The sequence below is a fragment of the Hemitrygon akajei genome, chromosome 4, assembly GCF_048418815.1.
Source record: "Hemitrygon akajei chromosome 4, sHemAka1.3, whole genome shotgun sequence".
NCBI classification, from domain to species: domain Eukaryota; kingdom Metazoa; phylum Chordata; class Chondrichthyes; order Myliobatiformes; family Dasyatidae; genus Hemitrygon; species Hemitrygon akajei.
Genome location: NC_133127.1, coordinates 42,170,259 through 42,197,943, shown reverse-complemented (window position 1 = coordinate 42,197,943; position 27,685 = coordinate 42,170,259). Strand labels below are relative to the sequence as shown.

Genomic DNA, 27,685 nt, shown 5'->3' with positions numbered 1-27,685 from the left:
TAACTCAGTTCAAAGGCTCTGCAGACCAGAGAATTCCAAAGATTCATGACCCTCACTGGAGAAGTTCAACTTCAATTCAGTCTTAAGTGAGGAATTATTTACCTGAAGCTATATCCCTTTGAAATTCAACAGACTTTAATAGATGTCATGTTGGGTGTGCATGAGGATCCATCCTGGGTAGGGTCAGGGGAGAAAGCAGAAATAAATTGCGACAAACCCCAATCCCTACATTTGCAAGGATGTGAGGGGAGCTCAAATATTGCCCTGTCCCCTTACCCCTAGCTGCAGTTTGGTATCAAGACCTCCTAAGTCAAAAAGTTCCACATTTATGGACAGAAAATAGGGACAACACACGTGCCTGAAGTAGACAAACTGGATACTATCTGAAAACCGTGTTACAAACTCATGGCATTATGCCAGCTGGGATGAAGAGTCATATCATGTGCCAGTCACATTGCATGATCTTGACAGTCCTTTTCATCCATTCTTATTGGAACTTGCAATTTATTCCAATAAACAATGTGCCAGAGGATATCAGCAGCTCTAACAGCATCAGTGAGAGTGGAAAGAATTGTTGGCACTGCGACTGGGAATCTGCCTCTTGCATTTTATTCATCTTTTTATGAAAGTCTAAGTACATTTATGATCTTTGCTGAAATATGCATTTGACTAATTCTTGCTTAAAAGGCAGGAGCCCGTGCTGTTGGACATGGGACTGGTTCCAAACTGTGCTTTCTTTGTACAGCCTGCCCTCTTGTGGAGATCATCAAAATTGTAGCTGGGGAGCTCAATGAGTCTCAGTCCTGACCTTGCCACAAGACAGACTGAGCCAGTATTGAAATTGTCATGGAGCCAATTCTGAAGAATATTTAATTAATATATGCTTCATTTAAATGCAGGTATTCACACTTTTACACACACAGACACACACACACATACATATCTGCACATATACACAATGACACATACGACATTAACAGACAACACACACAAAATGCTGGTGGAACACAGCAGGCCAGGCAGCATCTATAGGGAGAAGCGCTGTTGATGCTTCGGGCTGAGACCCTTCATCAGGACTCGGCCCAAAACGTCGACAGCGCTTCTCCCTATAGATGCTGCCTGACCTGCTGTGTTCCACCAGCATTTTGTGTGTGTTGCTTGAATTTCCAGCATCTGCAGATTTCCTCGTGGTTACGACATGCACACATGTGCATGTATGTGTATTTACATAACTGCTCATACAAATGCACAGACTGCATAACTGCCTGTGCACACATCTATAGTTTCTTCATACATGCACACATATATTCACATGCATGATCACACGCATATGAATGTGCATGCACAGACATGTATACATGAACACACACACACACAGAGTCATGTCAGCTATGACTCATTTGACAATTCTTTCACTTCTGAATCAAAGCATCTCTGGTATAATTTAAGACAATTGCACAACACGTCAGAGATCTCACACATTAGAAGAAATGCAAAAGCTTTTTCTCCCTCAGGCTGACATAAGAGGATAATTTAGAAGAAGAGCCAGAAAGTTTTTTTGATTTCCCATATATTGTTTATCCCTCAGTCAACATCAGACAAACAAAATATTTGGTCACTTGTGCATTGCTCTGTGTGGGAGATTACGATGTGAAAATTTTATCTGCCACATTTATTCCATTACAGTGAAACACATGCACCAAGTTTGTTGCCTGAAATATAAATAGGGGGCACCCTGAAAGAAATGTGAAGGCTACTATGGAAATGGGGCTTTGTTTTGTTATATTGAAATATATATGTGAATTACATATATATTGGCTATAATATGCTCATTTGCAAATGTACAATCCCTTTTTAGCACAACAATGATTACCTCAAGGCATAACTTGTGAGAGTTCTCCAGAGTAAACATGTTCAAAATTCCTTCTCATCTCCATTCTAAAAGGACACCCCTCTATTCCGAGGCTGTGTCCCCTGGTCTTAGACTCCACCACCATAAGTAACATCCTCTCCACATCCATTCCACTGAAGCCTTTCAACATTCGATAGGTTTCAATGAGGTCACCCCCCATTCTTCTGGATCGTGTAGGCACTCCTCTACTGTCACGATGAGACCACACGCAGGTAGGAGGAACAACACCTTATATTCCATCTGTGTAGCCTCCAACCTGATGGCATGAACATCGATCTCTCAAGCTTCCCTCTCTCACCTTATCTTCTTGCCCACCCATCCCCTCCCTCTGGTACTCCTAACCCCTTTTCTTTCTTCCATGGCCTTCTGTCCTCTCCTATTAGATTCCCCCTTCTCCAACACTATCTCTTTCACAAATCAACTTCCCAGCTCTTTATTTTACCCCTGTCCTTCCCAGTTTCACCTACCACCTTATGTTTCTCCCTCCCTCCCCCCACCTTCTAAATCGACTCATCTTTTTTTTCTCCAGTCCTGCCGAAGGGTCTTGGCCCGAAACGCCGACCATACTCTTTCCCATAGATGCTGCCTAGCCTGCTGAGTTCTTCCAGCATTTTGTGTGTGTATGTTGATAATATGTTTATTTTATTGATGAACATATTTACAATGTACACACATATTCATTGCTGTGTCAAACAACTACCTGGAGAGTTTGGTGGCGTGTAGTTGTTTTTTGGAAATCAAAGGAATAATTTACATTCACAAACTTTCTGGTGATCATTGTTCGTCTTTCATCCTAGGATCCTGGAGCTTCTGCAACATGGAGACCTTGACATCCTGAAGCACAAGTGGTGGCCAAAGACAGCCCAGTGTGACATCTCCTCCCCGAACAGAGCCCACCAGAAAGGCAGTGCGCTTGACCTGGCTAGCTTCGCTGGTGTCTTCTGCGTTCTGGCAGCTGGAATAATCTTGGCCTGCCTCATAGCGATCGTGGAGAACTGGTGGAACAGGCGGAAGGGATCCCGTGTCCCATCCAAGGAGGTAAATTCTTAAGTCCTGTATTTGTCACCATATTCTCACAGTGATGCGTTACCAGCAGTCTGTCCCCATGCAAAGAATCCATATCTAGGCATCAAACCATATGGCTTGGGCATCTGAAGCCTGTGGGTATAGGCAGTTTTCCTCGTAGTGTGATTGTAGCAAGGTAATAAGAAGGAATGCCAAGATGAACAGAGGGGCAAATTGAACATAATTGGGGCCAGATTAAAAAGAGTACTAGGGTATTCTCTTAGATGAATGAGAGGTAGTTTCATTGAAACATAGTAAGTACTTCCAGGATTTGAAGTGCCAGATGTTTCTCCTGACTTCGTTGTGTAAAGCCAGAGGTCAGAAATTCAAAATAAGGGATCAGCCATTCAGGGCAGAGATGGGGAGAAATGTCTTCACCCAGGGGGTAATAAATCATTGGAATTCTCTACCAAGAGGGCCGTGGAGGGTTATTTGGTGAATAAATTTAAGAGAGAGGCTAATAGATAGGAAAGAATACAGAGTTAGTGCAGGGAAATGACCCTGGGGTGAAAAAAAACATTCAACAGATTCTGTTGTGTAAAAGCAAGCATGAGGAACAAATGGCCTACTCCTACTTCTATAAAGTACATGCATCTATAAACATACTGACCCATCTTGTGACCTCCTCACACTTTGTTATCACATCACCAAAATGGCAGATATATCAAACAATTCCATCAAATGATTTAAAGTTAATAAAACTGCCCATAAAAATTTCCTATCAAAATCAGCTGAGGATAGATGATCATGCCGTTGGTCAGGAGGTGGACTTTAAGGAGGGTCAGAATGGACAGGATTTTAGGAAAGGAGCTCCAAAGAGAGCCTGCTGAAGGCATGGCCATCATTATTGGGACAACAAGTAAGGGATGTACGAGAGTTAGTGGCGTATGGAATTCTCACGGGTTGATGGAGAGCTGGATGGGGATTACAGAGTTAGCTGCCCAGAAAGAAGCTTGCAGAGGATAGTTTTAAAATTAATCTTGCCATGAGAATAACCATCCCAAATTACAAGACAAATCGGACATACAGATTTCATTAATGTTACTGGAGAATTTCCAGTCACAGCGTGAGCAAGTGAATCCATTTGGTTACTCTCCATAGGGAATTAGGTATTACGTAAAAAAGGAGATAATCTGGACCAGTGCTCATGGGGGAAAGGCCAACCTGTAAGCAGGACATGACTGGTCAGGAACACCAATCATGTGAGATTGGTGGCACATTTTCAAAATTCAATGAAACTGTATTTCAGAACTGGAGTGTAAGTAGCTATTGCAGCAGAACAAAAGTTTACTTATCTAGCACTTTACTAGCTAAGCTACATCAAGTAGACCACACCTGAGAAGAAGTGTTCAAGCAGACAGACTGGTGGAGGATGGGAGCTGGAGGTGTATACATATATGATGTGCTAACTAACATATTTGATTAACTAGCACCTGTCAAATAAGCTTTTGCTACATCATATTTAATGTAATGATCATTATCAATCCCCATTTTTATACAAAAGTTTTGAGTTTGCATTAATACATCTCATCAAATTGTAAGAAAATGAGGAGCAGAAAAGGAGAATATTGAAGTTACCTTATAATTTATGGATTTAAAGTGTGGAAAGTTTGGCATAATACAACACCACTGCATTGCATGGCTATGGGGTGATCTGTAAAGGCAATGTGATGCATCCTTGTACAGCTATTCAAAATGTTGACCTAGGAATTTATAATGCCTGTTCCAAGAAGCTAGCCAAATTCCCGTGGCCTAGGGCACAGTAATCAGAGAACTATGCTGTTTCAAATCAATGTGGCAAAGTGATTTATATTGACACAAGTTTCTATGTTATTGGATTTGCATTACAATTTGTAGGCTAGTCCATGAACGCTGATCATTTTCTTTTAAAATCTTGAATGAAAGTCTTTATTTTATAAACATTTCCTTATGGATTTAATTGTTATCCTTTACCATTTTAAAGCCGTTTCTACACAGTGGGATGGAGAACAAGGTCTACAATTTGGTAGGTATCTGGTAATTAGAATCATTAGGTGGGGGGATGTGGTTTATGTGTACTTGTGGGAGGGGCAATACTGCACTCTGGGACCATGGAGTGAAGGGTCTGGGTTCTGGAGGGTACATGGAGGTAACCTATCAAAAATGATCCACTATAGAAGGAGACAGATCTCTGGAGAAGGTCTGGTAGGCCAGAATGGTGAAATATAGTTCTATTCACTAACAGATGCCCAAACTTTTCTTTAAAACTAGGAAGTGGAGAGATAGAAGATTGAGATAAGGTATCCACACCAAATTTCAGGTTCTCTGCGAATGGTGAAATCGCTACTTTTCATTTTCTTAATTGCATATAACCATTGGTGACACGGCCAATAATGACATTATCCTGAACCCAACCTATCTGTTGTTTCTTTCCCGTTCTCCACCATTAGCCCATCACTCACACACTTCTTTCCACTGGTTCCCCTCCCCTTACTCTTTCCATCTCCCCACCCCACCTCCCTTAATTAGTTCTATGCTCCCGTTCCTATCAGATTCTGTCACCTGCAGCTCTTGGTTGCCTCCACCTCCCAGCCTCTGTAGTTATTTCTACCCATCCCACCTCAATCTAACAATCAGTCTCCTCACCTATCACTTATCAGCTTTTGCTGCACCCCTTCCCTTCACATCTTTATACTGGCCATCCCCCTTCTATCTCTCAGTCCAGATGAAGGGACTTGTACCGAAACATTGACTGTCCATTTCTTTCAACAGATGCTGCCTTTTTCTGCTGAATTCCTCCAACATCTTGTGTGTTGCTTCAGATTACAGCATCTACAATCTTGTGTCCCCATTTATTGAGTTTCCCTAATTGGCCTTAAGAAGAAGAGGATGAGCTACCATCCAATGTAATGAAGATGGCCACACAGTGTTAATGAAGAAGCAGTTCTAGGAGTTAGACCCTATGATGATGAAATAACATTGATACCTTACCAAGTCTCAATGGTGTGGGAATTGTAGAGGATCTTGCTGATTTATGATTGATTTCTCGTGCCTTTGACCATTCTATCAAATTTACTTGATTATTTTCTCCATAATCGATGATTAATTGGTCTAAATTTGAGCTCAACTTAATTGCCAAAGGAAAGCAATTTCAATTAATCTACCCGTCAAAAGTCCTGACGTAAGTCGAATCATTTGATACTAAAAAGCATCTGTGAATGGCTGATAGAGGTTAGAATAAAAGGAAAGTTAAGCAGGGCATTGTATAGGTCTTTCAAAACACTTGATCTGAAAACAACATCACTTTTCTTGACTCCAGGAGGAAGCTCCAGCTGAGCATAGGTTGGAACAATTGGCCTATTTTTATGCTTCACATTCTATGCACACAAATCATTAAATGACCTACATATACCTTCTGTTGGTTGTAATAAACTATTGCAGTTTTCAAAACATTACTGAGCACAGAATGTGTATTCAAATATAAAACAAGATAATTTGACTGCCACATCATATAAATACACTAAATTCCCTTCTATTATACTTAATTGAACTCAAGTCAGATTGCCTCAATATAAGATTAGTCACTCATTAGTCGCTCGTGGTGTGATTAATATTCTGAGTTGTGTATATTTCAATGCGAGAACTATTGTAGGAAAGGCAGATGAGCTCAAGGCATGGATCAACACATGGAATTATGATATTGTAAGCATTGGTGAGTTTTCGTTGCAGGAAGGGCAGGACTGGCAGCTCAATATTCCAGGGTTCTGTTATTTCAGACGCAATGGAGTGGGAGGGAGGGAAAAAGATTAAAGGGAAAGAGATGGTGTTACTAGTCAGGGTAAGTGTCACGGTAGTGTTCAGTCAGAGCAGACTGGAGAATTTGCCTTCTGAGGCTTTATGCGTGGAAATGAGGAATAAGAAAGTTATGACCACATTAATGGGGCTATATTAAAGAGCGACCAACAGTCCGAAGCGTTTAGAGCAACAAATCTATAAAGCAATTGCAAGCTGTTGCAAGAAACATAATCAGAATCAAGTTTATTATCACTAGCAGGTGATTTTAACTTTCCACATATTGAATAGGACTCCCACACTGTAAAACTCTAGATGGGATAGAGTTTGTCAAATGTGTTCAGTAAAGTTTCCTTTATTGGTACATAGAAACCCCAACGAGAGAGTGTGTGATACTTGATCTTCTACTTGGGAATGAGACAGGGCAGGTGACAGAAGTTTGTGTAGGGGAACACTTTGCATTGAGTGATCATAATGCTATTAGTTTCAAAGTGAATATGGAAAAAGATATGTCTGGTCCACAAGTTGAGATTCTAAATTAGACAGAGGCCAATTTTGATGGTATCAGAAAAGATCTGGCAAATGTGGATTGGGACAGGGTGGTTTCTAGCAAAGGTGTTCTCGGTAAGTGGGAGGCCTTCAGAAGTGACATTTAGAGAGTACAAGCATGTATGTGCTAGGCAGAACAAAACATAACAATAACAGGTTGAGGGAACCTTGGTTTTCAAGAGATATAGAGGCTCTGTTAAAGGAAAAAAAGGAGGCGCATAGCAGGTATAGACAGGTTAGAACAAATGAGGTACTTGTGTAGTATAAGAAATGCAAGTGCGCACATAAGGAAAAAATCAGGAGCGCTAAAAGTAGGCATCAGATTGCTCTAGCAGACAAGATGATGGCGAATCCTTTGGGATTCTACAAATATGCTATGAGCAAAAGAATTAGATAGATAGATAGATAGATAGATACTTTATTCATCCCCATGGGGAAATTCAACTTTTTTTCCAATGTCCCATACACTTGTTGTAGCAAAAACTCATTACATACAATACTTAACTCAGTAATAATATGATATGCATCTAAATCACTAACTCAAAAAGCATTAATAATAGCTTTAAAAAAAAGTTCTTAAGTCCTGGCAGTTGAATTGTAAAGCCTAATGGCAGGGGCCTAATTGCCCCTGGTATTAGTATAACCGGCAAGTTTCCTAATTTCCTGTTTCCTGCAGGGGAAGATTATATGCTCAAAGAAAGCGGAGACCAAAGACAGGGTGACAGTATTCAACTGTCAAGCACTCTCTCCTACTAGAGCATGACGAGGCCATTCAGTCCATTGTTCCTGTTGTGAATGAATCTGTTCCAAGCTCCATTCACTCATTTTTTCTCCATATTTTTCTTCAAAGTTATATCCAATTCAGCTTTGAACATGTCAATAGGTCCAGCAACCACCTAGCCTTTTGAGAGAAGGACAGCTTTCCATGAAAAGGTACCTCATGAATTAATTCCTGGATAGCCTGCTCCTAAGTGCCAAGAACTGCCTCATGGGGAATTTCCTCACTAATGGAATTACATTTCAAACTCAAACCTATGGAATACATTCATTATTTTCCAAGCTCAGTTACATCTATTATCAAAACATAAGAGAACACGAGCCAAGTACATCAAACCAGAACTCACAGTTGAAGATTTGTAAAGGGGAAGAGGATGAGGAGTTGACGATTAACATGAACAATAAGGATTACTTGTCCCCTTGAGATGCTTTACATTTTTTCAGTAAATATGAGATGAGTAAACTATATGCCACATTGCAATACATAAAAATACACTTAGTGGCCTACTTTGTAGGTAAACCCATACACCTTCTTGTTAATGCAAATATCTCATCAGCCAATCATGTGGCAGAAACTCAATGCATAAAAACATGCAGACATGGTCAAGAGGTTCACTTGTTGGTCAGACCAAACATCAGAATGGGGAAGAAATGCAATCTAAGTGACTTTGACCATGGACTGATTGCTGGTGCCAGACAGGGTGTTTTGAGTATCTCAGGAACTGTGGATCTCCTGAGATTTTCACACACACCAAGATCTCTAAATTTTACAGAGAGTGACATGAAAGACAAAAAAACATCCAGTAAATGGCAGTTCTGTGGGCAAAAAACACTTTGTTAATGAGAGAGGTCAGAGGAGAATGGCCAGACTGGTTCGAGCTGACAGGAGGGTGAGAGTAACTCAAATAACCACATGTTACAACAGTAGTGTGCAGAAGAGCACCTCTGAATGCATGTCACATCGAACCTTGAAAAGCACAGCCTATAGTAGCAGAAGACCATGGACATACACTCAGTAGCCACTTTATTGCTCACAGGATTTACCTAATTAATTAGTCTCTGAGTGTATTCCCTACTAATCCAATGAATTTGACATTGTTAGGCCATATGGGCTGTTCCAGTTACATTTTGGAATGTTGTGCTGATATCTGTCAACCAGCTAGACCATTTTGACAGGGAGATAACAAGGGAACAGCCAATGTAAAGTGAGCGAACTGTGTCAATGGGTAAAACTGAATTGCAACAATCATGGTCACAAGTTATTAAATTCATCTGTTCACTCAAACAAAAGTTAACACTTGTTAACATACACGCAATATATGGAATAAGGCAGCTGAAATGCCGTGCAGTTAGAGATTGGCAGGTATGGCATTGTGCATATCACTTAGACATGGCTGAAAGAAGATCATAGTAGGGAGCTTAACATCCAAGGATGTACATTGTATTGAAAGAACAGGTAGGTAGGCAGAGGGGTTAGTGTGGCTCTGTTGGTTAAACAAAAAATTGAAAGCAAAAGCTTAGAAAAAGGAACAGAAGATGCAGAATCCTTTTGGGTAGAGTTAAAAAACTACAAGGATTAAAAAAGGCTTGATGGGAGTTATATACAGGCCCCCAAACAGTGGCCAGGATGTGGGATATAACTTTCAATGGAAAATAGAAAAGGCATGTTATAAAGGCAATGTTACGATAGTCATGAGGGATTTCAATAGGCAGTTAGCTTGGGAAAATCAGGTTGGTTTGGTGCTGGATCCCAAGGGGGGGAAATACGTAGTATGCCTTTGAGATGGCTTTTTAGAACAGCTTGTGGTTGAGCCCACCAGGGGAAAGGCTAGTCTGGATTGGGTGTTGAGTATTGAACCAGATTTGATTAGTGAGCTTATGGTAAAGGAGCCCTTAGGAGGCTGTGATCATAATATGATAGAATTCACTCTGCAATTTGTGAGGGAGAAAATAAAGTCAGATGTATCAGTATTTACAATGGAGTAAAGGGAATTATGCAGGCATCAGAGGAACTGACCAAAGTTGATTGGAAGGGGGACACTAGCAGGGGTGATGGCAGATCAGCAATGGCTGGAGTTTCTGGAAGCAATTCAGATGGTACAGGATAGATACATCCCAAAGATGAAGAATATTCTAAAGAAGGATGAGGCAACCATAGGTGACAAGGGGAGTTAAAGATGACATAAAAGCAAAAGAGAGGGCTCATAATATAGAAAAAAATAGTGGAAAATTAGATGATTGGGAAGGTTTTAAAATCCAGCAGAAGGCAAACTTAAAAAGAAACATAAGAAGAGAAAAGATGAAGAGTTATGAAGGTAACCTAGTCAAAAATATCAAAAAGGATACCAAACATTCTTTCAGAGATACTGTATAAAGAGTAAAAGAGAAGCAAGAATTAATATTGGACCTCTGGAAAATGGAAGCTGGAGAGGCAGTAATGGGGGAACAAAGAAATGGCAGACAAATATAAGGAGTATTTTGTGTCCATCTTCACTGTGGAAGACAGGAGCAGTACTTTAGAAATGTGAGAGTGTCAGAGGGCAGAAGTGAGTGTTGGTGATACAGCTAAGGAGGTGTTTGGGAAGCTGCAAGGTCTGAAGGTAGATAAGTCACCTGGACCAGATGGGCAGCCCCCGAGGGTTCTGAAGGAGCGAGCTGAGGAGATTGTGGAGGCATCAGTAATAATCTTTCAATAATCACTTGTATCTGGATTGGCTCCAGAGGAATGGAAAATTGAAAATGTCACTCCACTCTTTAAGAAGGGAGGCAGAAGAAAGAAATTAATCGGCCAGTTAGCCTAACTTCAGTGATTGGGAAAATGTTGGTGTCCATTAGTAAGGATGAAATTTTGGAGAACTTGGAGATACATGATAACGTAGTGAAAGTCAGCATGGTTTCCTTAAGGGGAAATCTTGTCTGACAGATCTGTTGGAATTCTTTGAGAAAATAACAGGCAGGATAGATAGAGAGTGAGTAGATGTTTTATACTTGAAGTTTCAGAAGGCATTTGACAAGGTGCCACACATGGTATTAAGAGCCCATGGTATTACAGGAACGATACTGGCACATGTAGAAGATTGGCTGATTGGCAGAAGGCAAAGATTCTCAATAATGTGACCTATCCTGGTTTGCAGCCAGTGACAATAGGTGTTCCACAGAGGTCAATATTGGGTCTGCTTCTTTTTACGCTATATGTTAATGATTTGGATGATGGAATTGAATTGACTTTATTTGTTACATCCTTCACTTACACGAGGAGTAAAAATTTTTATGTTATGGCTCCGTCTAAATGTGCAATGTGCAATCCTAGTAATTTGTAATAAATAGAACAGTTCAATGTAACACAGTGTACACTCAAATCAGTGTGAGTTCATCAGTCTGATGGCCTGGTGGAAGAAGCTGTCCCAGTGCCTGCTAGTCCTGGCTTTTATGCTGCGGTTCCGTTTCCCAGATAGTAGCAGCTGGAATAGATTGCGGTTGGGGTGACTCGGGACCCCAATGATCCTACAGGCCCTTTTTACACACCTGTCCTTGTAAATGTCCTGAATCATGGGAAGTTCACAACTACAGATGTGCTGGGCTGTCCGCACCACTCTTTGCAGAGTCCTGTAATTAAAGAGAGGTACAGTTCCCATACCAGACAGTGATGCAGCCAGTCAGGATGCTCCTAATAGTGCCCCTGTGGGAAGTTCTTAGGCTATTGGGGCCCATACCAAACTTCTTCAACCACCTGAGGTGAAAGAGGCGCTGTTGTGCATTTTCCACCACACAGCTGGTGTGTACAGACCACGTGAGGTCCTCAGAGATGTGGATGCTGAGGAACTTAAAGCTGTTTACCCTCTCAACCCCAGAGCCATTCATGTCAATAGGGGTTAGCCTGTCTCCATTCCTCTTGTAATTCACAACCAGCTCCTTTGTTTTTGCGACATTGAGGGAGAGGTTGTTTTCTTGACACCACTGTGTCAGAGAGAGAATTGATGGCTTTGTGGTCAAGTTTGTAGATGATACAAAGATAGTTGAAAGGGGAGGTGGTGTTGAGGAAGCAGAAAATCTGCAAGAGGACTTGGAGACATTGGGAGAATGGGCAAAGTGACAGATGGAATGTAGTGTAGGGAACTGTATGGTCATGCACTTTGGTAGAAGGGATAGAGCAAACAGACCATTTTCCAAACGAGGAGAAAATTCAAAATTCAGAGGTGCAAATGGACTTGGGAGTCCTTCTGCAGGACACCCCAAGGGTTAACTTGCAGCTTGAGTCAGTGATAAGAAAGGCAAATACAATGTTAGCATTCATTTCAAGAGGACTAGAATATAAGAGCAGGATGTGATGCTAAAGCTAGAAAAAATACATTTAATGTTTCAGGCTGAAACTCTTCAGCAGGACTGGAGAAAAAAGTACTTTATTTCCTAGATGCATTCTGGCCTGCTGAGTTCCTCCAGCATTTTGTGTGTGTGTGTGTCACAGGAATAATTTTGGGAATGATAGGGTTAAAGTATGAGGAGCATTTGATGGCTTTGGGACTGCAATCGCTGGAGTTTAGAAATATGAGGGGAAATGTCTGAAATACATCTTATGGAAATGTTTGTTTGATGATGAACTTCAATAAAAAAAACTAAATTACGAAAAAAGAAATACGAGGGGAAATCTCACTGAAACCTATTGAATATTAAAGGGCGTAGGCTCAGTGGATGTGGAAAGGATGTTTCCTATAGTGGATGAGTCTAGAACAAGAGGGCACAGCCTCAGAATAGAGGAATGTCTGTTTAGAACAGAGATGAAAAGGAATTTCTTTCGACAGAAGCAGTGAATTTTTTGGAAATTATTGCCACAAATGGCCAAGTGGTTTGAGTATATTTAAAGCAGAAGTTGATTGTTTCTTGGTTAGTCAGGGCATCAAAGGTTACGGGGGGGAGGCTGAAGAATGGGGTTGAGCGGGATAATAAATCAGTCATGTTGGAATAGCTGAGTAGAACTGATGGGCTGAGTGGCTTAATCCTGCTACAATTTCTTATAGTCTGTGGTATTAATTTCATTCATAATATTGAGTTAAGCAATCAGTTTCATCAGTATTCAGAGAATGGATCAGTCTGTCAGGTAAAAATTAAGACTGAGTTTAATATAATTGAAGCATAATTTTCAAACATAATGCATCTATTTATTTTTCTCATGCCATTTGTAACTGATGCATTAGAAACTTCAAAAGCAATATCAGATAAAAACAACCTAAAGCAGTCATGACAACTAGAAAGAACTTACAATTATTTTAAGTTTTACATGACCTTGTGAGGTGTCAAAGCTATTAAAGTATTTTTGAAATTTGTAACAACTAATTAAGTTCTTTGGAAATACCTTATGGCCAATAAAATAATTTTGAAATAATTTACAAGCCAATAAAATACTCCTTGAATATTTAACAGCCAATAGAATGTTAAATGGCTAATCGAGTACTTTTAAAATGTCAATGGAAATGTCTGCAATCTATAGATAACTAGATTTGCCCAGGCAACAATATGTTATAGCAACAATCATACAGGACATATCATCATACAAAGTTGATGGAGATCACTTGGTTCATCATACCTATGACAGCTCTTTTTTTATATTTATTTATTCAAGGCATTGTTAGAAATAGCAATGTTATTTATTCCATACCTAATTGCTCCTGGACTGAGAATGGTTAAGAGTGAGTCATATTCGAGGTATGAAAAAAAGAACCTGCTGGAAATACTCAACAAGACAGACAGTATCAATGGAAGAAAAATAAAGTTGCCATTCCAGACCATAATCCAGCCTATTGAAAGCCAATATATATGCATTGACACCGTATTCAGAGAATCACAGAATTAGGTTTATCATCAATATCTTTATAACATAATTTTTTAGTGGCAGGAGTACAGTCCAAAGACATAAGACAAGCATAAATTACAAAATAAATAAATAGTGCAAAAAAAGCAAGAACAATAATGTAGTCTTCAGGGGTTCATGGACCCATTCAGATATCTGAATGAAGCGGAGAAGAAGCTGTTCCTAAATCATTGAGCTTCAAGCTTCTGTACCTCCTCCCTGTGGTAGTAATGCAAAGAGGCCATTTCCAGCATGGTGAAGGTCTTTAATGGGTGGAAGCCACCTTCTTGAGGCACAGACATTTGAAGATGTCCTAAATGGTGGGCTTTTGCCCTTGGTGGGACTGGCTGAGTCTACAACCCTCTGCAGCCTTTTGTAATCCTGTGCATTGGAGCCTCCGTGCCAGGCTGTGATGCATCCAGTTGGAGTCTTTTCAATAGCACATCTAACGAAATTTGCAAGAATCTTTGGTGAAATACCAAATCTCCATAAGACATATGAGCAGAATTAGGCCATTGAGTGTGCTCTGCTATTTCATCTTTGCTGACCCAATTTTCCTCTCAGCCCCAATCTCCTGCCTCTTCCCCCCCCCCACCCATTATCCTCTATGCCCTGACCTATCAAGAATCTATCAACCTCTGCCTTAAATACACCCAATGACTTGGCCTCCACAGCTGCCTGTGGCAACGATTTCAGATTCACCAATGTCTGGCAAAAGAAATTCCTCCTCACCTCCCGATTAAAAGGACACCCCTCTATTCTGAGGCTGTGTCCTCAGGTGTTAGACTCCCCCATCATAGGAGACAAACTCTTCACATCCACTCTATCAAGGCTTTTCACCTTTTATGTTGCAGCTCATCCTGTTGACTGCAATTTTGCCCTGTCACCAGCCTCTCCTTGCTAGGTGCCTCTGTTTGTAAACCAGCTACCTCGTCTTTAGCACTGTCACTCTGGTTCCTTTCCCCCAGCCAAATTAGTTTAAACCCAGCCGAACACGTCTAACCAACCTGCCCAGAAGGACATTGCCCTTCCCCCTTTCGGGTTCAGGTGTAACTCATCCCTTTTGTACAGGTCTTACCTTCCCCAGAAGAGATCCCAATGATCCTTAAATCTGAACCCCTGCCCCCTGCACCAGATCCTCAGCCACACATTCATCTGCCAAATCAAACTACTCTTATCCTCACTGGCACGTGGCAGAGGCAGCAATCCAGAGGTCCTGGAGGTCCTGTTTCTCAACTTTCTACCTAGCTCCCTAAAATCTCTCTTCAGGACCTCCTCATCTTGTCTACTTATGTCATCTCAAACTCCGAATGAATTAGAGGCAGTGGTGTGTCATCTTCATGATTCTATCAGTCTGTCGGATCCAGTACAAATCCTTCACAATGTTGACACCCAGGACCTTAAAGCTGCTCACCCTTTCCACAGCCGACACCTCAATCAGGTTCACATTTGAGTGCCATTGTCATGCAACCATACATGAATACAGCCAAACTGAACTGCATTCCTCCAGGTGCAAAACGCAGTACAGTACCAACATTCATACACAGCATAAGGCACAGCAATGAAAACTGATGCATGTTCTCCCAAATTCTCCTTCCTGAACTCCACAACTTCTTAATCTTACTGACTTGGAGTATAAGGTTGTTGCAACACCACTCAACCAGCCGACATATTTCATTTCTGTATGTCTCCTCATTGCCATTTGAGATTTTACCAACAGTGGTGTCATCTGTAAATTATAAATTATCTGTGAATCTTATTCTGCAGTGCACCCACTAAATGATATTATTGGCACAACCACAATGGTATGGCTCAGCATCAAACTGAATTCTTAAGTTATTTAATATGTATATTTAGAAAGTACGCATGCAAGATTACATGGACACTGACATTAATGTAGAACCCAGAAGTTGATTATAATCATAATTGACTGGTAGTCTGGTCCTAGGCTCAATGAAGAACTCTCCCTTTTGGTAAGAATGTTGAGGGTGTAAGACCCAATCCCACAGACCTGAGCATAAAATGGAGACACAAGAGACTGCAGATGCTAGAATCTAGAGGAACACACAAAACATTCAGCACTCTATACCTTTCCCTCTCTGTTCCCATTTGCCCTCCCCCCTCCCTTCCTCATTTGATTCTATCTCCATATTCCTTTCCACCACCTACAGCACTTTGTTGCCTCCCAAGTCCTCCCAGGCTCTGTTGCTATTTTCATTCTTCCCTCTGCCTATCAACCCTCCTCAACTGGATCAGCCTACTTGCCAATGCTTACTCCATCCCTTCCTCCCATTTTTTGGATCTCTTCTCTATCTTCAGTCCAGGTGAAAGGCCTTAACCCAAAATATCAATTGTCCATGTCCCTCCACAGATGCGGCCTGACCCATTAAGTTCCTCCAGCTGAGCACCCTGGGTTGGCCATGAGGTACAGCTGCACTCCTTAATGAATGTGATTTTAAACCATGACCCAATCTCTCTCAGATGGAGAAAATAGACTACTATTCTGAAAATGTAGTTAATAATCAGCAATGTCCTAGACTCAGCTGATCCCTCAAACATAATCCATATAATCTGTGCAGACTGGGAGAGTTTGTTGTCCAAATTGCCTATCATTCTTCTGTCTTTACAATTATTGTACATATCTTGCAAAAGTATTTAATTTCATAGCCCGGAGCCATGATATAAATGCAGACTTTTCTTTAGTGCTTCATAACTTTCTCAGTTAACAAGAAACACTAGAGTCTACAGATGTTGAAACGTAAAGAAACAATAATCTGCTGGAGGAAGTCTACAGGTCAACCAGTATCTGTGAGGGGCAAGGAACTGGTGAAGTTTCAGATCAAAATCCTGTACAGCTGCAGGCTTTCCCCTTCTGTATAGATACTGTTCAACGTGCTGAGTTCCTCCAGCAGATAGTTTGTTCAGTTAATTGGAGATCTGCTCTGCAACTTCAATAGCTGTTTACACCAACATCACTAAAATAGTTATGGTGTAAAGGGAATATTCTGATGGGCTTATCAAGATAGAAGTCAATATTTTTTTTAATTGGCTTCCTACGGTTTTCTGTCAACAATCATTTGACCCTGGAGAGACAATAGCACCCAAAGAGATGTTTGCAACTTTCCCTGATAGAAGTGAATAGTAAAAATGTTGGGGGATAATGGATAATAACGGTGGTGTCAACTTCATTTTATGTTTCTTTATTTTTTGATCAGCACACCACTTTGGAGAATTTGTAAAGTAAAATAGCTATATAATTAGAACTTGTAAAGAAATATAGGTAGCTATATTATTAGATTGGCATCCCAACCTCTTCTTCCAGAGGTGTAGGCAAATATAACTAAAAGTTCAAAGTAAATTTATTATCAAAGTACATATAATTCACTAAGAAATAGAATAGAATCAATGAAAGACCACACCCAACAGGACAGGCAAACAACAAATATGCAAAAGACAAGACTGCAAATTCAAAAGAAAAAATAGTCATAAAAAGTAAATAAATAAGCAATAAGTATCAAGAGCATGAGATGGAGAGTCCGTGAAAGTGAATCCATAGGTTGTGGGAACAGTTCAGTGATGGGGTGAGTGAAGGTCTGTGAAGTTATCCCCACTAGTTCAAGAGCCTGATGGTTGAGGGGTAATAACTATTCCTGAACCTGGTGGTGGTGTGAGTCCTGAGGACACTCCAGCTTCTTCCTGAAGGCAACAACCAGAGGAGAGCATGGCCTGGATGGTGAAGATCCTTGATAAATGCTGCTTTCCTGAGACAGCACTGCATGTAGATATGCTGAATTGTTGGGAGAGGGTTTTACCCATGATGGACTTGGTATATCCACTACTTTTTGTAAGGTAGTCATAAAGAAGGGAAGACAGTGGCTATACTTTATTAGGAGTTTGAAGAGATTTGGCATGTCAACAAATACACTCAAAAACTTCTATAGATGTACCATGGAGAGCATTCTGACAGGCTGCATCACTGTCTGGTATGGAGGGGCTACTGCACAAGACCAAAGGAAGCTGCAGAAGGTTATAAATCTAGTCAACTCCATCTTGGGCACTAGCATACAAAATACCCAGGACATCTTTAGGGAGCGGTGTCTCAGAAAGGCAGCGTCCATTATTAAGGACCTCCAGCACCCAGAGCATGCCCTTTTCTCACTGTTACCATCAGGTAGGAGATACAGAAGCCTGAAGGCACACACTCAACGGTTCAGGAACAGCTTCTTCCCCTCTGCCATCCAATTCCTAAATGGACATTGAAGCTTAGGACATTACCTCACTTTTTTTTAAATATACAGTATTTCTGTTTTTGCACATTTTTAAAAGCTATTCGATATACATAATTGATTTACTTGTTTATTTGTTATTATGATTATTTTATTTATCATTATTATTTTTCTCTCTCTGCTAGATCCTGTATTGCATTGAACTGCTGCTGAAAAGTTAACAAATTTCACATCACAAATGCCAGTGATAATAAACCTGATTCTGATTCTGACATTCCATTCAAAGGCATTTGTGTTTCCATATCAGGCTATGATGCAACCAGTCACTATACTCTCCACCACACATCTATAGAAATCCGTCAAAGTTTTAGATGTCATGCCGAATCTTCACAAACTTCTAAGGAAGTAGAGGCATTGCCATGCTTTCTTCATAATTACAGTTGCATGCTGGGGCCAGGAATGATAACACTGAGGCATTTAAAGTTGCTGACCTTCTCCACCTCTGATCCCTCAATGATGAATGGCTCATGGGCATCCAGTTTCCCCCTCCTGAAGTCAATAATCAGCTCTTTGGTCTTGCTGACATTGAGAGAGAGGTTGTTGTTGTTGTGGTACCACTCAGCCAGATTTTCAATCTCCCTTCTATATGAAGAGTCGTCACCACCTTTGATTTAGCCAATGACAGTGATGTCATCAGCAAACTTGAATATGGCATTGCACCTGTGCAATTAAGTCATAATTATAAAGCAAGTAGAACAGGAAGCTAAGCACACAGCCCTGTGGTGCAGCTGTGTTGATAGAGATTGTGGAGGAGATGTTGTTCCCAATCTGAACTGGCTGGGGTCTGCAAGTAGGGATATCAAGGATCCAATGCACAAGGAGGTATTGAGGCCAAGTTCTTAAAGCTCATTGATTAATTTTGAGGAGATGATGGTATTGAATGCCTCACTGTAGTGATTAAATAGCATTCTGATATATGTACCTTTGTTGTCCAGATGTTCCAAGGTTGAGTGAAAAGCCAATGAAATGATATCTGCAAACACAAGGAAATCTGCAGATGCTGGAAATTCAAGCAACACACACAAAATGCTGGTGGAACAGCAGGCTAGGCAGCATCTATAGGAAGAAATACAGTTGATGTTTCGGGCCGGGGCCCTTTAGTCTCAGCCTGAAACGTCGACTGTACTTCTTCCTATAGATGCTGTGTTCCACTAGCATTTTGTGAAATGATATCTGCTGTGTTTTCCACTGAGTCACATATCAGGCTGAGAGACTAATTGCATCATCCTCTCAGCTTCTGCTCCTTTCCCCACCTATCCTATATTTCCCAACAGGAATGTATTTGTGTGTTTGATGTTATTAGTGATCAAACTGGGGACTTAATCCTCCTTTGGTTCCAAGCCTGGCCTTGTAAGCCTTAATAGAAAGCAGATGTTTGATCACATGAAGGTGAGATTTTAGAAACAGAGAATACTGGAAAAAAAAAATTTGTAGGTCAGGCAGCATCTGTGGAAAGAGAAACAGGTCTGTGACCCTTCATCAGAAATGGGAAAGGGAGAAGCCAGTTATTTGGATTACAGAGAAATGGAAGAGTGAGATTGGTGGTAAAAGGGGATAGAGCTGGATGACCTGATGTAGCAGTTAAGAGGCAGAAAAGATCAGATTAAGCTTTTATTTATGTAGAATGTATTACCAATGTGTTATTATAATGTGCAGACTGATCCACTGAGAGAAAAAACAGTAAAGGGGACATGAATGGGATGCAAAAATGGCTGGTTTTCAGAAACAATGAGTTTTCTAAAGTCAGAGGACTGAATTAAATCCAGTAGACTGTAATGTACCCACAGGAAAGATGCGATATAGCTCCTCAAACTTCAACATCAAAGTCAAAGTTGAGTTTATTGCCATATGTTTAATATTGGTGTCAGGGGATGTAGAGGAAAATTGGCCCAAGGGCAGAGCAGTGAAGACAATTCAGCAGTGAACAATAACTAATAACAACGGAGGGCTACAGAACAAAAGAGAACAAAAACAAAACACAGCAGGCAATAGAGTAAACTTCAGCCAGACAGAATGAATGCTAGGAGCAACTGGTTGAGGTCAGATGTTTCAATGAATGAACAAGGACTGCGGATGAGAAGCGGGTTAAATAGGCTGCAGGTCATGAGTATGAAATGAGTGGCAGGTGACTCCTGTTATCTGGGAGGGGCCTGCATGTGCTGGCCTGACATATGGATGCAAAAGTACAATGAGCAACTTACTTGGAGCAATATCACTGGCATATACAGTGTATCAGCTACACATATTCATATGAAAAACATAAACATAAAATTATACAAGAAAGACACAAGTAGAACAAAAGAAGACAAAGTTCACTGCAGTGTAAAGTGACATGGTATTTCTATACTAAAGTAGTGATTAAGACTGTGCTGGTTCAAGATCCAGATGGTGGTGTGGGACATCAGGCTTCTGTATGTCCTGCCAGATGATAGCTGCAAGAAGATGGTATAGCCCAGATGGTGGGGGTTTTGGGAGATTTAACATAGCAATTGATACCATCAGTGCCAATGACAAGGCCAGTGATATACGGAAGACTTCAGTAACATTTTGCCTCTTCCTTGCTCATGACCAGTCCAGACATCTGTCACAGGAATTGCTTGAAGGTATCACATCACTGACAAAGCTTTCTCTTCTGCAGGATTCCCCTTCCCTCCTCCTGAAAGTGGCTCAGATCAGACTGGTTCCAGTCCAGGTCCTGATGGATATTTTGACTCTAATTTCTCTCTCTTTCTCTTTCTCTCTCTCTCTCTCTCTGTTTGCTCCCATTGACAGGATGATAAGGAGATTGACCTCGAGCACCTACACAGACGAGTCAACAGCCTCTGCACAGACGACGACAGCCCCCACAAGCAGTTCTCCACCTCGTCGGTAGACCTGACTCCCCTGGAGGTGGACACCATTCCAACGCGACAAGCTCTTGAACAGATCAGCGACTTTAGAAACACGCACATCACCACCACTACCTTCATACCAGAGCAGATCCAGACTATAAGCCGCAGCCTGTCAGCTAAAGCCGCCTCGGGCTTTTCATTCGGGCCAATGCCTGACCACCGAACTGGCCCCTTCCGAAGCAGGGCACCCAACGGTGGCTTCTTCAGAAGTCCCATTAAAACCATGTCCTCCATCCCCTACCAGCCAACTCCATCATCTGTGTACAACCTCAACAACGACCCTGACCGGGGCACCTCTATTTGAATGTCACATTTCAAGCCCTTTTCCTTCCAACCAGGACTCAGTTTGTGAGACAATAGAATTTGTGGTAGGACTAACTTGAACATGCTTTCTCTTTGTTTTTTTTTAAAACAAGAAGCCAGGATCTTAGTTACAGCTTTCCCAGATATAATCGCAATAACCAGCCTGTTTGAAGCAAGTATGTTTATTTCCGCTGCATCTGGATTCAATGCTTTTGCTGATGACTATTTCATGTGATATCCCATTTTGGACCAATAGCACGACTTACCATTAAAAGTAATGAACATTCAGGCCACAAATTCCAGAATGTTACATCTTATAGGGCTGCTTATATATGAAGCCATCACGTGCTTGTAGAGATATTTCTGGCATATTGTTTCAAAGACGGAAATAAAGTTAACGTGTGTGTGATCCTTGCATAATTTTTTTAGAAAGGGAGAAAGGTCGAGAGGTTGTACTATGTGCAGATGTTTTCTACTGTACAGTTTAGATTAAATCCAGTTTTTTCCACATGCCCAATTCTGTTAGTCCTCTATTCCAGGGTATTAGTAAGTTCACTATTGCCTGATGTAAATGTCAGCATTTCCTTACTGGGCGTAGCCTTTGCTCCCACTGCTGAAGGGAGCAAAATGTTGATGCTGAGTCTTTTGGTTCTTTGCAGCTGTATAACAGTGTTTCTGGGCAGCGAATGACAGATATTAACTCTTTAGATTAGTAATGCACATCTTGGTTTAAATACTCACCAGAATAAGGAATTATACTTTAAAACTCTAAACACAGTTTCATGCAAGCTTTGCAAGAGTTACGTTTAAGTTATCAAAAAGCAAGATCATCCTAATTTTTTAAAAGAAGTTAAGCTAATATATGACGTCGTTGTAGTTTAGCTCATAGCTATCATACTTTTACAGCACAGAGGAAGCCAACCAACCCATTATTTCAATGCCAGCTCTCTAATGCAAATAATTCTCCCACCACAGTCTTTCTTGGAAATATTCTTCAAATTTCTTTTGAAGGTACCTTTCAATATGGGCTTAATGGGGAGCAGAGGAAAGTAGCAAACTTGTCTACGCAGCTGACTGTTCAAAAGATGGTGTCCCAGAAAGAAATGATTGTACCACATGAATCAATTGATGTCAGTTGAATCTTTAAACAAATAGTTTAACTAAATGGCTCAATTTCACACAAAGATTTATCCTTCAACTTGTTTTGAAATTCAAGCTGTTGAGAAGGCACTGGATTTTTTTTTCATTCTATAAATCTATATTAAACAATGTTGTTTAAAACACGAGCACATCTTTATGCAGAGGCCAAAAGGTCTATCTGCTTCATGCACATGGGAGCATTACTTTTGTATTAACTTCACAGCTTTAAATTTGGGGAGCTCATGAAGCAGTAGTCAAACCATGATACCAATATATATTAACATCAAAAATCAGAGGCAATGAACAAGGTAGTGGCTGACTAGAAAAGCCAATGATACTCTTCACGATTACATGTCTGTGGGCAATGTCCTCATTGGTATTTGTTCTTTGGGATTAAGGTTGTTGCCAGAGATCCAAAATGCAGCAGCATGCACACTTGTGAATGAAATTAAGATATACAGAGAAAGTACTGGCACTGACACAGAGAAGATTCATCACAGATAGTAATGCCAGGAAGATCATGTTGCTATTCAATGATTTGATGGCCACCATGCTTTGTTGGACTTTTCTGCTCCCACCAATAGTGTCTCTTGGCTCAGCATGTGCACTACCATTCTTTATAGTGATCATCTATCACTGGAAACTTATTGATTTCTGTTGTCTGTTGCTAGAATTCCTTAATAAAATGATGAGCTTCTAACTTTACTTCATTGCTAAAGTAGTGATGTGGCAGGTATTGAAGCATGTTGCCTTGACTTTGAAAGCTTTACACAAACTGGTAGCTCTTGGATCTGAGTGCTGTGGATAGTCAGCTGGAGAGACAATACAGTGGTGGGAGCACAGAGTAGTAACTTTTGAAGGAATAGGAAGAAGGAGATGTTGGAAGAAAGAAATTCAAGGAGAGGATATTTCCTTCTAGAGTAGCCATGGAGCAATTCTCCCATCTGGATCTCTAAGCAGCACTTCTTCATAAAGATGTTGTCACAGTTACAGCTACAGACGTAGAGCAGGACACAGACCAAATTGCCAGAAGCTGTCATGATGACTGTGACAGTGAACTTTTTGTTATGCCTTCATTTGCTTTCAGGTTGGAGTTGGGGGTATTTATAACATATCAGTTTCCCGGCCACAGTCACACAAGTGACATCACTGAGAGCCCCAATTCAAATGGACATTGCATTTTCTTCCATGCAAGAGCAAGCAGGTAAAAGACACCAGCAGCTTTGCAGGCTCCGTGCGACAGGCTGTCATTGACCCCATGCGTAATGTGCTGCTTTGCAACTCAATCACGGCAAAAAGGAATTCTCCCTCAGTGTCACCCACTCTGCGACCATAAACAGTGAACCGTAAAGGACACCCTAGTGTCTGGAGCACATTTCGTTCTGTACTAACTGCAAGGTTAGCCACATGTAAGAAAAGGCATGGTTCTTTGACAACTTTAGAGACCTTCTGATGTGCAAGCAACCCAATGAAAGGCATAATATGTGATTGTGCAGACCTCCATGTGCTAATGCTTCATGCCCACATCCTGGGGCAGTTTGGTGGAGCCTTGATGGATCTGCAGAGCATTTAGAGAATTGCATCATCATGTATATGACCCTGAAAACATTGGACACATGCAGTTCATCTAAGGAGAAAATAGGAGGGGATTGTCTCACTCTTACCCTCTTTTTGCCCTGTTTGCCCATTCTCTGATCCAATTTCCCTCAACAACAATAATTCTAACCTTACCATCCCTCTGAGTACTGACTTTAATGGGAATAGTCACAGTATAAAATTAAAAGCCATGACAAAATAAACACTAAAAGCCATTGATACAGAGACTTGGATAAGATAGGCTTAGAGGAATTTATGTCAGATACAGATGAATGGAACTAGCTTAGATATTCTGCACTGACAAATTGGGCAGTAGGGCCTGTTTCTGTGCTAGGTGACTCGAACTCTATGATGCTATATAATAACTAATTCCTTATAAGGGTAAAATATTGTGCATTTGCTAGGCACATACCTTCCATATTCCTTTGTCTGCTGTATTCTTCTGCCTATGTCTGCTCCACACTTGATTGTAGACAGTGGAGGAGGCAGCAAGTGGCTTTGGAGGATGATCTCACAGAAACTTGGGCTAAAAGATATGGCTTGAGACGGCACCCTCTCGCCATGGCGATAGCAGAAGCATAGAGACAGGAGTGGGGCAACAAATAATGAGCAAAGTACCTGCCATACCTCCAGTAGATTGTTTCAGCAGTGCCCAAAATACCCAGTATCTGAGGACATACTACTTGGCTGCACCAAACATCTTTGAAAATTGTAATTCACATTTATATGACAGCAGAGGTCAAAAGGCAGCAGGTAAAGAACCTTCAGTAACTCTCAAGACACTGGTTGATTCAGAAACTGCAACTGCAACACTGCAATCACAGCAGCAAAGGAGGACTCTAAACTCAGCCTGGTGCCAAGTTGGAACTGGGTTCATCTTTGCTTCTTGATTTTCCTGCAAACTTCCTGAAGTCCAAAGCATTCCAATTGTGCAGACCATTCAGCCTTCATGGCAACACTTTGAATCCTCTGGGAATGTAGCATTTTGGCTTTACTTTGCTCTGGATGTGGTGCCTGATCCCATAAATTATCAATAGGCCCAGTACCTGAGCTGGTGGTCACAAGTCTGAAATAACCATTTGGTGTGGCTCTGTCATCTGTGGCTACTGTACACTGCCCTTATATCAGGACAGAGAGAGATGAAAAGATATGATAGTGTGGTGAGGAAGAGAAAGTAAGAGATGAATGCTCATACCCTCACTATATATAAATCAATATAGCGTAGCTTGACAGGGAATTGGTTTGTGAGAAGGAGAGTTAACTATGAGGATGTGATCATTCCCATTGTTTCACAATATTGCTTGTCACACCAGTAGGTAAAATGGTTGTTCTCTTAACAATCATTATTATCTTCTCTTGGGGCTTGCTAAAACATCTAGGTATACTAGTCCCTATTCATTAAGCTTCTGTGCTCTCCCTGCAAGACTCAATAACTATGTCAGTGAATGTTGTGCATGTTAGTTCAAGTGAGCAGTGAAGTGTCATTGTGAGGACTGAGGTAGTGCTGAGTCTGCAGGAATATGCAGTGGAGTAGCTGAATGTTCTGCAAATTGATTGGTGGTCATTTTAGTAGATGTTTAATGGATGTGACTTATCATGCAGTGGTTTGAAGTGGGTGCAGAAGTTGGTGCGATATGGAAGTTGATGTGTTCATTTACATTGATTTATTGTGTGATATTGTATATTTTTTTGTCTTAGTACTGTATTCAAGTACTCAACGTTAATATCTGACACTGTCGAATGAATGTGTACTTGGAGACCACCGTCAACCCCACCCCACCCAGTCCCTGAAAGAGGACACCCCTCGGACATTATTTCTCCTCTAGGTCTGTATCAGAACTGCTGCCTCCCATAGTTTTCCATTTATCAATGAATTCCAACTTAGATGCAATTCCTTCTTCTTCTCCACAGCACAAAGTAGACACCCATTTAAAACATGCAGTATACCATTAACTGCAATACCTTCCATGTAATTATATTTGCCCTGGGCTTATGAGTTTCAGCTAATGAACAGCAAGGTTGAAACCATCTGGGCACTCCAGTCAACCAAATGAAAAGACATCACACAGTTGTTGTTCTACCTGCAATCTAATCAACAGATGTGTTTTAATCATAATGCCAATCCAATTAATTCCTCTGTAACTCTGTAAGAAGCAAATAATAATTGAGATTCATGGTGAGTTTTCCTTACCTTTAATAACATTTTTTAAAAAAAGAAAATCAAAAAACTGGTAGTTAGAAAGCAGCTACATTTTTTCTGTGTTTGATAACAACTTTAGGTGTGCATTAACTCAAATTCTGTGAAAAACTGAGATTTAAAAAATGGCTCATGGCTGTTTCTTCTGAATTCTCTTGTTCAGCACAACTGAACAAACATAAAAATATATATTTTGATGCTAATTTTTCTCTTTTATCTGGTCTGAAATAGCGTCCGGTATAGGTATATTGCTGATTTGTATAAAACAATGTCTACAGTGTCAGACAACATTCATTTTTACCACGGGGAGACAGTTTATAGAAGAACGCAAGTTGGTGGAAGCATGCCCAACTCTCCTAAAACCTCTCTCTGTTTCATATCAAAGTGTCGTTATGGATTTTCATTTGGACGCAATATACAGGGACACCAGATTATAATAATTTACTGGGTTAGTAAAGGAACCATAGTTAACCATGAACAATATTTATAAACCTATTTTGATGTAAGTGTCACATATACAGAACACTTCTTTTGGGTGGGGTGGTGGGAAGTAAGGGGATGCAAGTGGCAAAGCTTTCTGTGTATTATTTGGCTAATAAAATTGTTTCTTTTTCTTAAATGGTCTTTTATTCATTATTTCAAGGTAATCATTCTTGTAAGATAGAAGCTAGAGATTTTTGAATATATTCAATAAGTCAGGCAGCATCTGTGGAGAAAGAAACAGAATTAATATTTCAATCTTTCATCAGAACTATTCTGATGGAAGTTCATCAAACTAAAACATTACTCATTTCTCTCTCCACAGATGCGGTCTGACCCCCAAGAATTTCCACCATTTTCTGCTTTTATTTCAGATTTTCAGCATCTGCAGTCATCTACTTTTTAATTGACATTCACGGGATTATATTTGCTTTTGGATTATCATGGAGCTTCCTGGAGTTACAATTTATATCCAGACAGTCACAGTAAGACACAAAAGTCAAGGGGCATTAAAAATGTTGTGCCTTGAAAGAGTTTCACTTTAGTGTCTAAGGATCCATTGTGTGTAGCTTCAAAGCTCAATTTGGTCCCTGAAAATTTTTCATTAAATTGACCAAAATTGGTAAAGCTCCCATTGGAAACCATGTGAAGAATTCACTGAGCACTCTGCCTAAAGTGACCTCAGAGAAGCTCCAGAAAGTGTGCCTTGAACATGAACCAGAAGTTGAGGAAGTGGAAACATGGTAAGTTCTTACCTAAGACGGACCTCTCATGACATACAATGCTCTATCGCGGTGAATAGCCCTATGCCATTGCAAGTGACTGGAACCAGTAGTGATATGAGATTTATCTAAAAATCCCACAAATCATGAT

General features: G+C 40.6%; 1 protein-coding gene across 2 annotated transcripts in view; it reads left to right on the top strand.

Annotated features, from left to right (window-relative positions):
• grid2 (glutamate receptor, ionotropic, delta 2) overlaps positions 1 to 26,917 on the top strand; it is a 1,108,967-nt gene extending 1,082,050 nt beyond the window's left edge. The window contains exons 15-17 of one of the 2 annotated variants that reach the window (XM_073042457.1): positions 2,710 to 2,950; positions 4,941 to 4,982; positions 20,978 to 26,917. In XM_073042457.1, the coding sequence (XP_072898558.1) occupies positions 2,710 to 2,950; positions 4,941 to 4,982; positions 20,978 to 21,400 (706 nt within the window). In that variant the 3' untranslated portion in view covers positions 21,401 to 26,917. The remainder of the gene's footprint in view (positions 1 to 2,709; positions 2,951 to 4,940; positions 4,983 to 20,977) is intronic. The other variant, XM_073042458.1, reaches the window with a different exon arrangement.
• Positions 26,918 to 27,685: the final 768 nt, after the last annotated feature.